Source organism: Orbicella franksi, chromosome 1 (genome assembly GCF_964199315.1).
Source record: "Orbicella franksi chromosome 1, jaOrbFran1.1, whole genome shotgun sequence".
NCBI lineage: Eukaryota > Metazoa > Cnidaria > Anthozoa > Scleractinia > Merulinidae > Orbicella > Orbicella franksi.
This window is the reverse complement of record NC_138145.1, coordinates 8,243,183-8,256,905: the sequence shown is the minus strand read 5'-3', so window position 1 is coordinate 8,256,905 and position 13,723 is coordinate 8,243,183. Positions and strand designations below refer to the sequence as shown.

Here is a 13,723-nt window from a genome sequence, read left to right as displayed (position 1 = left end):
TCTTGTCTGCGATCTTTGGTAGTAACTTGACAGTCAAAACAATGACCTATCATTTGGTCAATCATCGCATTCATGCCGGGGAACCAATACTTAGCCCTAAGCATTTGTTTCGTCTTGGTGGTTCCCAGATGTCCCAACTTGTGGGCTGATCTGATGACTTTCTGCTGTAACACCATTGGTAAAGCAATTCTTTCCATTCTGAATATCAGACCTTGTGCTTCGTAAATTTCGTCCTTAATCGGGTAGAATGGTGCCAGGTCAGCATCCTTCTTGCTGGTCTCCCAATTACCTTTCCTGATAGTTTGGCTCAGTTTTTGCAAAGCTCTATCACAATGTGTTTCTTCTCTAACTCTGTCTAGCACCACTGCATGCTCCGTTTCAATGCTTGCCTTCAAAATCTTCTCAGTGTCATTGTTTCCAACAACTGGTAATGGGTGCCTTGACAAGAAATCTAGAGGGTCAGCCTCATCTTTACCAGGCTCGTATTTCATTTCAAAGTCCACATCCTGCATGTCCATCACCCATTTCTCGATTCGGGGGGGAAGCTTCGCCGTTGGCTTATTAAACAATGGCAGGAGTGGTTTGTGTGCAGTAATAATCGTAAACCTGGGTGCACCAAGAAGGTAGATAGAAAATCGATCCTTGGCCCATTTAACACATAAAGCATCCTTCTCTGTCTGGCTATACCTCTTTTCCACATCAGTCAGAGTACGACTTATGAAATGCACTGGTTGCCAGCCCCTGGCAGATTGCTGAAAATGGCCAGCTGATAAACCTTCATTGTAACTAGCTTCGACTCTCACCATGATTGGTAGCTTGGGGTTGAAGAATGCCATTGTATCCTTGCTGGAGATGTTGGCTTTCAATTCTTCAAATGCATCATCTTCCTCTCTTCCCCAGTGAAACTTAGCCTCCTTGTGAGTAAGCTCTCTCAGTGGTTTCGTGAGCGAAGCATACCGAGGTATAAATCTGGATAGATAACCAGTCATACCAAGGAAACTTCTTACCTCTGCCTTCGATTGAGGGGGTTCGCACTCACGGATGGCCCGTACCTTCTCCGGTGTAGGTCTTAAATCACCCTGGCCAAATTGGTAACCATAGAAGGTGATTTGTTTCTGGCCAAATTCACACTTAGGCTCGTTGAAGGTGATTCCATAATCTTCAGCTTTCTGAAATACTGACTCCAGTGTTTCATTGTGTTCCTTCCAATTGCTCGCTCCAATCAAGATGTCATCCCTCTGGTTAAGACATTGGGGAATGTCGCCAAAAATTCTGTACATTGCCTCATCAAATAGATCTTGTGATGCCTTTGCACCAAATACAAGCCTTTTAGGTCTAAAATTACCCCAGGGGGTGCTGAAGGTAGCGACTGATCTCGATTCTGGGTGTAGTACTAGCTGGTGGTACCCCTGTCGGAGATCCACTTTTGTCCAGATAGTGCAATCATGGAACTTGTGAATGAAATCTTCCACTATTGGTGCTTGTGAGATCCGGCTCCTTTCCATGTACTGGTTCGGAACTCGTAAGTCAACACTCGCTCTGATCATGTGTGGCTCCAGCTGGTCCAATCGCAAACCTGCAAACCTCGGTTTTGGTTGCACCACCAAAGGGGAGCACCAGGTAACTGGTTCATCGTCAGGTACTTTCTCGAAGATATCTTCTTGAATGCCTAAGTCCAACCACTTTTTCAGCGGCTCTTGAAGATAGTATGGTACCTGCCTAGGTTTCTGTGCTACCGGCACTGCTCCGGGTTTCATATGGAATCGGCTTAGGATCTCGCCACCATTCTTCTTGTCCTCTATCTTGCCAATACCTTGAAATAAGTGGCTATACTTGGTGATGAAATCTTTCGTATCCTGTTCACCTTCTGCCTGTTTAACAGTGTTAGCATTATGTCTCTCCACAGATATGGCCAGATCATTGGGCTCAGCGAAGCTGCCATCTGGTTGAATCTTCAACATTCCTAATGTTATTAGTGTTTCCTTGCTAATCAGTGGAGGTGATTGGATCCTTCCTGACACTACAACAAATTTGGTCGGTTTCCCACACGTCTCATTACGAATCACGGTTTGAAATTCTCCTTTGACCTCGAGTTTGTGCTGGAGAGTACGCAACTTGACATTACTGTTTGCAAGGATTGGCTTGTCATGTGTTCTGTGGCTGAATGCCTTAAACTGGTGTTCGTCCATAATATTAACATCCGCCCCACTGTCAGCTTCCATCAAGACATCCACGTCATTTAATCTCACCATAACAGTTCGATAATCATCACCATTTTTGCCAATCACTCTTATCTTCTTGGCCTGCTTTAAGTGTTGCACTGCCAGGCCGAAAAAATCATCATCTGAGCTCGTGGATTCTGCATCTTCAGTTGTCTTCTTAATTCTCCCACTGCTTTTCCTTTTACTTTGCTTCTGTCTTCTGAACTTGTGGCTACGAGTAATCTCAGATTTGCATACAGAGGAGAAATGGTTCAATTTGTGGCATTTATGGCATTTCTTACCATACGCAGGGCAATCTTTCCCTTTCTCATGGACTCCAAACAATCCACAATATTGACATTTGTGCTTTTTCCCAGGCCGCTGTGTTTCGTTGGATCCATTGCTTTGTTGTTTGGGGTATTGCAAATCGGAATGCACACGAGAAACATTCTCACGGGAAACATTCTCACTTCCCATATCTTTCATTTGCCTCGCAATATCCTCCGTCTGGCTTGCTTCGGTCAGAAATCGTGTTAGATCCCACGTCTTGCTAATGGCTTTCTCAATCATCTTCTTGTTATCAATGGTTTGAATTATGTGCTCCAAAATTCTCTCGTCGAATGTAGCTCCAAACTCACATTCCTTCGCTTTCTCTCGCAGCCTTGCCGCGTATGCACTTGTGGTTTCACCCATGTGTGGCCTCATTTTCAAAAATAAATACCTCGCACGATGCTTATTCTTCTTTGGAGTGAAGTGATCATTCAGCTTAGTACGCAACTTCAGGTACACATCTTCCACCTCAGGATCCGGTAGGCTCTTTTCTAATCGAGCTATCTCTTTCCCGCCGTAAATTATTATAGCATCCTTCTTATCGACGGCCCTCGTAATTCTGAAGTATCGGAATTCTCGCTCAATTCCCTCCAGCCATTCTTCCCATGCTGCCGACGCTGTTCGCTTCGTCGGGGATGATAAATGGCTGTGTTCGAAGGTTTCTAGTCTCTGTGACGACTTGAATCGCTTGTGCTGCTCCACTTGTTGCTGCTGTTTGTTCCGTCATAATTCTCTCTTGTTTTTCTCCTCGTCGCCAATGTAACACTCCAAAAGCACATGGTTTTTATTATCACACTTCATGTGAGTCACACTAAATATATATCATCTAACCACGACTTCGTGTAAGTCGCACGGGATATAACACAATCTAGCTTAAGTTTTTTGGCACCAGCCCACTTTTTTGAGCAATACGAATGCTTGGAAATGATGTGAACTTTCCACAAATAATGTACAAGGTAAAGCATTTTGGTGTCCAAGTATAAAAAGTACAACCTTCAGGCTAAGGAACGCTCGCACGTAAAGGAACCTCGAACGCAAGTGGTTTCGAATGTCAATCCAAACAAAATGAACCGAGGAGGCCATAGTGTACTTTCAAACTGAGGCCACGCAACTGGTTCAAAACAAAACCCCATTCATTTAGGTAGCACTGAAAAGCTTGCATTGTAACATTCTGTATTGTAGTGACATATGTCTTTAACACTATACAATGAACTTATAACATAGCGAATAAGAAGTGCTGCCATAAAGAATTCGTTGACCAATTATCTCTGACACGAAGAAATCGCGGATGATTGGAAAAGTTCATGATTTCAAAAGCATTTTACCATGCAAAGTGAAAACGCCAGAATTGATTTTCGAAATAACAGTATGATCAGTAATCCAGTACTTACCAAATGGAAGCAGATCTCTTACGGAAGGGTGATGTTGAAAGTTGAGAAATGCACTACCCTGCAGGTTTGAGGCGAGATCAGACAACCGGTTCAAATACATTTAAAGTAAATAATGCTTGGATCAAGTGTAAGACGGGTGTGGACAAAACGTGGGATAGGCCATGACCTAGGCCATGGTGTAGGCCATGGCCTACCCTGCGGCCTACCCTATGGTCTACCGGTGGTCAGATTTTTAAAAACATGAACGAAACATCAGTAAGAGTCGAATGAGTAAGGTGGCATAAAATTATATCCCTCGAGGTTTCTTGTATCCCTCTAATAGGGGTATACGAAAAGTCACTAACACCAGCACTAACAGTCACTAATGCCGTTCATTAGATGTTTACACTAGCACTCCAAAATATGTTACAAACTGGCAACCGGTATGGATCGTGGAGCAGCCACTTTGGATATTCTCAGCGACCACGTAGTATCAGCCCTTTCCCAGGGAGGGGGGAATCCCATATATAAATGACAGGGGTTTGCCATACTTTTTAGGGGTTAAAAACGCAGTTTTGGTACCTCTCAGGGGTTCTTTCTAAAATTTCCGACCAGCACCCACGTCTTTTTTATATGAGAGTCCCACCCGGGCCCTTCCCCTCCCTCCTAACCTGCCGTTATGGTTGATTGCTTGGCTGGGGAAGCTAGATGTCTAAGACAGCGAGAAATAACATGTTTCAAGGCTGCGCGCTGTAAGGTTTGCATTTTTTCGTTCCCTCTGATGTTGAGAATCATGTTAGTGACTTTTTAGTATACCCCTATGAGAGGGATATAATTTTATGCCAGCTAACTCGTTCGACTCTTACTGATGTTTTGTTAATGTTTGTAAAAATCTGACCACCGGTAGGCCATAGTGTAGACCACAGGGTATGCCATGGCCCACACCATGGCTTAGGCCATGGCCTACCCCACGTTTTGTCCACACCCGTGTAAAACATCTAGAACTTTTAATTAAGATGTCTAATCCTAGGTACAACAAGATTTTTGCAGCGTAACCTGAGGAGAAACAGGTAAATAATGTGGGTTCCACACAATTGTATAATTATTTTATTTCCAGTTCCGAAACGTGTAAAATCTCAAGGATGTATATTCCGCTTAAGTTAAAACAACTAACAAATTACGGTTTTAACTGAGGAGGTGAAGTCAAAACCTTTATTCCGAACTGCTGGCAGTTCCATAAAGCTCACAAATAATCTCGTTTGAGTTTTATGTTCTCAAGTCAAAAACCTCGCTCAATGAAGGGTCGGTACAAAATATGGATCCCTCAATCTGGATCACCTACTGAACCCCCTTTTGGAACCCATCTGGACCCCATGTGGACACCCTCCTGGACCCCCATCTGGACCTCCTAGGTTTTTCTTCCAGAAAATACAGGCTCCTGATTTAAATAAATAAGATAAGAGCGTAACACGATGAAGTCTATTTAATCAGTGAGCAATAAGTGAAAAAATAATGAATTCACGCAGAGTTGTGTCTAGAATGATATTATGGTTACGGCCGCAGTTAACTGGGTTTATTTTTTATAAACCTGGTTAAAATTCCCGAAACACTTAACTCGATTAAAGGTTGGTTATGACGAAACAACCGGGTTATATTTTATGAGCGGCTGCTTTGAAATGGGTTATGGAGTAAGTGAACTCAATTATTGACGTCATGACATGGATAAACCAACAAAATGACAGACTTTGAGAACTACGGTCTTTTATTTTCTTGATTCTTTTTCTTTGTTTTCGTGTTCTTCAGCTTCTTTAATTACATTTACGGCTAAGGCTGTCTGTCTTCCTTCTCATGCGTACTATTCACGAATCTCCAAGGCAGTTCTTTCAAACACGATGTTGATTTTGTGTAGACGTCAGTGTTTTCCATCGCCGTCGAATGAATCGTCCTCGAATTTGACTCTATACGAAAAATCAGCGATGGTTTTAGGAAATCACCAGGAATCCTACCATGCATGACTTTTATACACGGGCCTTTATAGAGATAGCCTCCTGATGAACATCGAGTCCTTTGACTAAGAACTTTGCGCATTCTTTTATTTATGACAAAAAGAAACACTCGCTTCCGAGCAACTTTATCAATAGAGAAGCGTGGATTATGGCATCTAGGAACTGTCCATAGTCCACAGCTGTTACGTTTTGAAAATGCACTTCAATTAACATTGTTCACGAATTCATTCATTCATCTGCATTTCTTGCCATTTTAACGAACTGCCCTTCCCTTTGACGTACTCATGTGTTCTTTGCGGAGTTCGATTAAAATTTCTCCTTCTAAGCTATATAAGGTGAATGGGCGCTTCCTGTTCAGGCCATGGTTCAGGCGTGAAGGTTCCTTGAAACCTTGACTGATATGATATATCCGACACATATTAGGAAAAAACTTGACATCCGCTCTAGTAATACAACGGTTTCGAACTGTTGTTACCTCGCGCCATGTTCAGTAGGAAATTATGCACTTGTTTGTGCCACAGTGAACAACATCTCACATACAGACCGTGGTAACTGACACATTTCACGAAAAAGCCAATGAACGGCACTGATAAGAGACCACTAACCTGGGTTAGACCACGCAAAAAGGTAGTTTAAAATTAACCAAACTCGATTTTTTGGTAACCCGGTCAATCGCAATTGATTAATTTGAAATAATCCGGTTCAATCTCATAGTACGGCCGCAGCCATTATATTAGGGAGTTTACGAAACCACGACGGCAACGGCAACGGGAACGTCACTGAACAAAAGAATTAATGGGCAGTACAATGGCTGTGCACGTGCGGTATAATTCTTGGTACATTTCTTTGCCGTCCTCAGCAAAACAACAACGTGAAATGACCAAATTTTGCGTTGTCTCGAAGAACGTGAACTACGAGGGCTAATTTTTTAAATTTCTGTTTCAAATTTATCGCTGTGTTCCGGATTTAGTTCTGCGATAGTTTTGACAGTGATAAACAAAGTAAATGACTTAAGAGTATCGCGAGATTCGTAGGTAAAGTATAAATTCATTTTTTAATCGACGTTGTCCTCGGCGTCAGCGTCGCGGTTTCGTAAACTCCCTATTAGGGACCTTACGCAAAACACGACGGCAACGGGGACGAGAACGTCACCAAACAAAAGGTTTAATGAGGAGAACAATGGCTGTGCACGTGCATTATAATTCTTGGTACATTTCTTTGCCGTCCTCTGCAAAACATAAACGTGAAAAAACCAAATTCTGCGTTGTCTGGAGAACGTGAACCACGACGGCTAATTTTTCGTATTTCTATTTGGAACTGAACGTATCTGTAGCATATTCGGCAGGGGCAAGTTTTAATACCGACAAACACACTGAATAGATCTAAATAAATGAGAAATTCCAAAGTAAAATAGAAACACACTTTTTACTAGGCGTCGTCCTCGCCGTCGCCGTCGTATATGTCCTCGGCGTCGGCGTCGCGGTTTCGTAAACTCCCTATTATTCTAGGCACAACGCTGCATGAATTCATTAATTCCTTCACATTTTGTTCACTGATTAAATCTGAGATTTCATCGTGTTATGTTCTAAGTCAAAAGCCATAATCGGGGACGGAGACCGTAAGCGCGCGCCATTTCTAGTATTGGGGTTGTCCCCATGATATGGGACAATAATTCTATTTTTAGAACAAATTGCGCTATCGCCTGCGGCACACGCGCGTACATGCTGCGAGGATTTTTGCGGATGTCGCGCGGGGGAAATGGCGTCCGAAATTTCCGAAATTTTTCATGTTTTTGGCCCACAACTCAACGCGCTTACGTCTGTTGGAATTTTGCTTAAGTATTTTCGTCGTAAGCTGCTCCAGTTTGAGTGAAGTAAGACAGTGTCGAATTTAGGTATGTTCCGCTTTAAGCTTAGATATATATCGCTGACCAAGTTGTGTTCCGACGGATGCTTCTTTTACATGAGCAGTACATTACTCCACTTTAAATTTCACATATGTTGAAGATTAACAGCTTTTCCATTACACAGCAAAAAAACTAGCTGGATATATTTAAATATGGCAGAGCTTCAAGAATTCATGGTTTCCTACTCCTCTTGCCACACGCTTGCGAGAAATTTGCCAGTCTATCGCGACTGAAAAGTAAAAAAAAATAATTGCTAGTTTGAGTTTCACGTGAATTGAAAGCAACGCTTGATGTTTTATCAAGGCCCAATAACTTTACGTCCGTAGATACTGCTCAGTTTTATTCGTGTAAAAATTCACTAAATTCTCTGTTGTCGATGAATGAGAGCGCCCGCCGATGCGTGTTTTGTACAGTCAGTAAACATGACAAATTGTACTTCCACCGTACTTTCGTGTGAAAGGGTACATCGAACTCAAACAATAACTCTATAGTTTTTGAATATGTTTGAGATTCATAAATGTTTGAGAACATATTAAAAGCTAGGCTGAAAATATGCGAATAAAGCAGAAATAATCAGCAAAGTTACGACGACGCTTTCTTTAATCAACTTCGAATAACGATTTCGATTTTGTTGATCGAGTTATCAAAACTCCTTGTCTATTTTCATTTTCGCAATGTAAAACTTCACTATGTTTATGTTGAAGAAACACACATGATGTTAGTAGCCTTTTTTGCGTTCGTGAAATTTGTTGCAGCATCTTAGCACAAAAGATAACGAAAGAAATCTTTGTCGAGATTTGTTGACAATTGAAAACATCGACTCGGACTTGAAAGTGCACGAGCTGCACTATGCAAATGAGCTAATTGTACGCTTCAGACTTTCCTTTCAAAAACTTTTGCAAACTCACCAAACAAGCAGAAACAATAAGAAACCATGAAAACAGGTTTTGGTTATGATTAACCATTGTCTGAGAAACTCACAAATTAACTCGATACCAGAGTAGAGAGTTTTCTTGCTATATTCTTAACTCAGAGCAAACGCAGAAACATACGCGTAAGCTTACAACTAGCGCGAGCAGATCTTTTTATTCGTTCCCAGCGGGAGATTGAAGTCTTGTTTTCGACCCTGAAAAACCCACCTTTTCCGTTAGCTCAGAGCATAAAACTACATATAAGCGGCCTGGTTCGTTTTCCCTGCCTTATTCCCTGCCATCGCTGTGAAAAATTACGCAAGATACACTCTCAAGGTCTCTCAACTCTCACCATTTGATCAGGCAACGTGACAACATCCACGCGAGAGCCCCCGACATGTGCGCGGATCCGCGCGGATATATGACGTCACGATGGCGAAATTTGTTCTAAAAATAGACAAATTGTCCCATATCATAGGTGCGCGCGGATCCCAAGACTTACGGTCTCCGTCCCCGATTATGGCTCCTGTCTAAGTTTAATTATCTAAATCAGGAACCCGTATTTTCTGGAAGAGAAAATAGGGGGTCCAGATTGGGGTCCAGAAGGGGTCCAGTTTGGTTCCAGAAGGGGGTCCGGATTAAGGGGCCCACGTTTTGGACCGACCCAGGATAATCCCTTAAATTTAGCTTTTATTCCCAAGACAAATGAAAATAGAACACGGGCCTAAGGCTTATTTTCGTGAACTAATATAAGTGTTTTGATATTGTATTGGCGCCAAAGCACAGAAAATTGGCACCTGCTTTCAAGAATTAATTTAGCATATCCTTTCAATATAACGGCAATAAAATCTACTTTAAACGCGGAATACCGCGCATTATTGATCATGAGAATGCGAAGTACTAATAATATTAACAATCCACGTACTTGAAGATGTTGCTCGTAATCATTGGCGGTAAAATGGTTGCTACAGACAAAACAGTTCCCGGGCTTCAAATTTACCCACTCGTTTTGTCTTAGCAAGCCACCGTTTTTTTTACGATTTTCATCCTCGGGTAACTTACGAAAGGTGACCCGTCCCTTGGCGTTTTTGTCAGTGTTGCAACAACGAGGCAAGTGAACCATAATTCTGGCGTGTAAAGGACAGATTTAGGTTCATCACAAAAACAAGCCTTGTCTAATTCTGCGTCATAGCTACGATATCATTCCTAATCTCCAAAATGACAGTCGTAGTGTTGGAAAGCCGTAATTTTAAACGATTTCCAAGCGCTCTTGCTTCTCAATTCAAGGCGGAGCTTCACCAAATGAAAACTATTTTTAAACCCCTGTACACATGGGCTTTTCTTCTAGGTAAAAGATTTCTAGACCCTTGTTTCCCTTTAACTGATTTATTTTCTTAATTTTTTAAATATCAGCGCCCCAGCAATCGTAAAAGGCGTTTCTACTATCGGAAGTATAGTTGTAGCTGCGACCTTTATGAATCCAATCAGTTACCTCACACTAAACTTGTGCATGGGTTCTGAAAGCCTCCCATACTACCACAGGATAACTGTTCTACAGCGGTGAATGACGATGTTATTTCATCAGTAGTGAACTGTATATCTAAGAGTCGGTCAGACGTGCGTTCTCTAACTCTTAAAACAAAAACATGTGCTAAAACAATCAAGTTGTTCATGTTCGTGTAACTTTTATTGCCTTGCTGTTTTACATTATATTGTAAGTCACCACTACGATCATTATTCAAAACTGAACGTAAGGACCTGATTTTTCAATCTTGATCAGTCATTATTTGTCATCATCATCGTCATCTTCGTCGTCAGCTTCTTCAGGGATGGATGGCGCTAAAGCCTTAGGCCTTTTTGGCATTACAATTTCATGGGTTGGCATTACACCTTCATGGGTTTTTGGCACTACACCTTCCTGGATTTTTGGCATTACACCTTTATGTGTTTTTGGCATTACACCTTCATGGGTTGTTGGCATTACACCTTCGTGGGTTTTGGGCATTACACCTTCATGGGCTGTTGGCATTACACTTTCATGGGTTTTTGGCATTGCACCCTTATGGGCTGTTGGCATGACACCTTCATGGGTTTTTGGCATTACACCTTCATGGGTTGTTGGCGCTAAAAAATAAACAAAATAAATCAAAAAGGCCTTTATCCATGGCTAAGTTCATCTCCTTGGTACGACATTGAAAGAACACAAGGCTCAGCTTATTTCCCATTCTTGGATAAAATTAAGTAAGACCTGAACGATGTACAATTTTAATAAGCTTTAACATACTTATCGCTTTTATCAGAAAGACGAGAGCAAGGAAGTAATCTGTCTTGGAAGTACTGAATGGGGTAAGTAATGGAGTCAGAAGAATGAGAGAGTCAGGTATATAATATTAACATCGTTACCGCCAATCAACAGTATATGAAAAGTTTCATGAATGCAGTTGATTTTCCTGGAAGCTATGTTTTTTTTTTCTCAAGGTGGGCTTATGCTATTACATAGTGCTGTTTTATTGGACGAAAGGTTTAGGTTTCCTCTCTAGTGAATAAGTCTTATTTTGCTTCATTTAAAATGGAGAATACAGGGACATAACTTACCAGGGTGAGGGGGCTTTTATGTTCTTATATTGCACTGTTCTATAGCAAGAAAGGGACGGGTTTCTTCTCTAGTAAACTATTCTCAGGTTGCTTCACTTAAAACGGAGAAATTAACGGCAAGGAAACTACTTACCAACAATACGAGGTCTACTGCCACCGGCTCCGCCATCTCCTCCGCCTCCACCACCGCCACCACCGCCTTCCCCACCACCACCACCTCCACCAGTGCCGCCGTCGCCGCCACCACCGCTGCCCCCACCACCACAGCTTAGCACTAAAAATAAATACGATATTATAAAGCCCTAGTCAAGAGCTGAGATTATCTCTTGTTGTAAACACTTCAGCAGGGCCGGATAAGTTTACACTTTATTTTCCCATCTCAAAATGGCAGCTTCCTTCAGAAGTATAATTTTCGCGTTAATGCACAGGAAATATATAGCCAGGAATTTACTTTTAGTTAACATTGTTTTCCTAAACGTAAATAAACACTGCCGAATTGAAAAGGAAAAAAAAACTTTTGGCCGCGCAAAAAAAAAGGCTTTCAATGACAGGATTCTAATGTGATTCATATTGTTCCATATTTAACAGAAACTTACCATCCGATTTTATTATTTACAAAATCAGTGCCACGATCGCTTGATCTGGCGGAAGAGAAATCCTGAACTTTCTGAATCTTTGAAATTCGCGAGGCAATTCTGTACCGGCCTGTAATGAAACTTTCCTTTCGCATCAAGAAATTGAGGTTTTGTGTCACTTTTCAGCCAGAGCGGTTTTCATTTGAGGGTTGAAATTAATCAGTCCAATTTCCTTGGGTTTGGTTTTACTACGGCTTGAGATTGTCTAACTGGTAAGTAATTGGTTTCCTTTTGGTTTTACGATTCTCAACTGAAAAACGCTCTATTTCCTTCCGTCAGTTTTTGATCCAGTATAATTGCATGAAACTGCTACGGGACAAATAAGAGGAGTAGAGTTCTTTTTTCTTCAGTTTCATCGAGTTTTCCTGGTAGATTCCTAATTGGAGTTTGCTAGAACAAGTGTGTTATCATTGATTTAAAAGTACCGTCAACTAACCTTTTTGACACTGAATGATCAGCAACACGACAGCAATGACAAGCCACAGTCTCATGGTGAAACGGTGTTTACGTTTCTAGCCGTCTAACAACTGAATGAAAAGAAGTGCAGACTACTGAAAGAGCACACTGGATGCTGCCTATTTATGTGCGCACTAAGTTGTATTGGCTTGCTTGGAGAGATCTTTTCTATTTATGGCCTCTAAGTTATATAGGATTGCTTAGATAAACCTTTCATATTTATAGCCTTTTTTTCTTTTATAGAAACGAGGCACCCTGTGTACAAACACTTTACAGACGACCAGGGATTGACCACGTCATAAGGTCTGGTATAATGACGGCCTTTTATTTGTCAATCCCAAAAAATAAAGCCTCTCCATTATCGACCTCACATGAGTAAACTTAGAAAGTCGTCAAACTTAAGTGTTGCTTTCTTGATCGATCAACGCCAACATGGAATGAGTAATAATAACGATGATAAGTATAGATTGTGGGTAAATTTATTTTCAGTGTATACTTAAAGTGCCGTGTAAATTTTAGTATTTCCTCATTATATCTGTAGATCCCAGATGGATTTAAATTTTTCTTGTATTGTCCTTTCTTACTTTGTCTTGTCTTCTTTGAAAGATTAGAAACAGAACCTGGGATTAATTAAGCCAATAAGACCACCAGTTCAATAATACCTTAGTATTTTACTCTTCTTGTACATTATTTCTTCAAATTACAATGCAGGTTTGTTACTTTGCAAGTTCAGTCTAGTTTTGTCGATTTTTTATTTTTATTTTTACCAGATGCCAATTTTTGCATCGTGTATATTGGATAAAGGTCAATTCGAGTAATTGTATTGTTTCGATTATATATATTAATACACGACAAAATACAAGGAAATATCAGTTGTCACGGTTGTATTTTGGTATTATCCTATATCATTTTCAGACTCAAGCTGCATACAAAGAGCTTGGCTGTTAAATACCAGAGGTAAAAATAGCAATAATAAGCAGATAAACAATCAATATTTATAGAAAATGAAAACAACTAACTCGTCAAATCTGCGGGAAAGTAAATGAGGAAAGAGTCCGTGGATATGAGAAGAAGGAGAAGGAGAAGATGAGAAAGAAGAAAATGGCATTAGGGTCAAATTAATGAGCTCTTTGATATATTGTTTATTTATTGTAAACACTATCTTGTTGTTAGATGTGTTTAACCCCTTTCGGGTTAAGGCGGGGTATGTACACGTAATAAACAGATGAAAGACAAAAACATCGACAATATTAACATCGTAGGTGTTTAGCCGACCCTGATATAGACAGAAGGACAAAATAACACAAGTATGT

At 40.9% G+C, this 13,723-nt stretch overlaps 1 protein-coding gene across 1 annotated transcript; it reads right to left on the bottom strand.

Moving 5' to 3' along the window:
* Window positions 1-7,048: 7,048 nt before the first annotated feature.
* On the bottom strand, window positions 7,049-12,593 carry LOC145487812 (uncharacterized). The gene is made up of 3 exons (XM_081466614.1): window positions 12,391-12,593; window positions 11,453-11,593; window positions 7,049-10,848 (listed from the first exon to the last, which is right to left on the bottom strand). The coding sequence occupies exons 1-3, from the start codon at window positions 12,443-12,445 to the stop codon at window positions 10,508-10,510; spliced, it is 537 nt and encodes a 178-aa protein (XP_081322740.1). The 5' UTR covers window positions 12,446-12,593; the 3' UTR covers window positions 7,049-10,507.
* Between the last annotated feature and the right edge of the window lie 1,130 nt (window positions 12,594-13,723).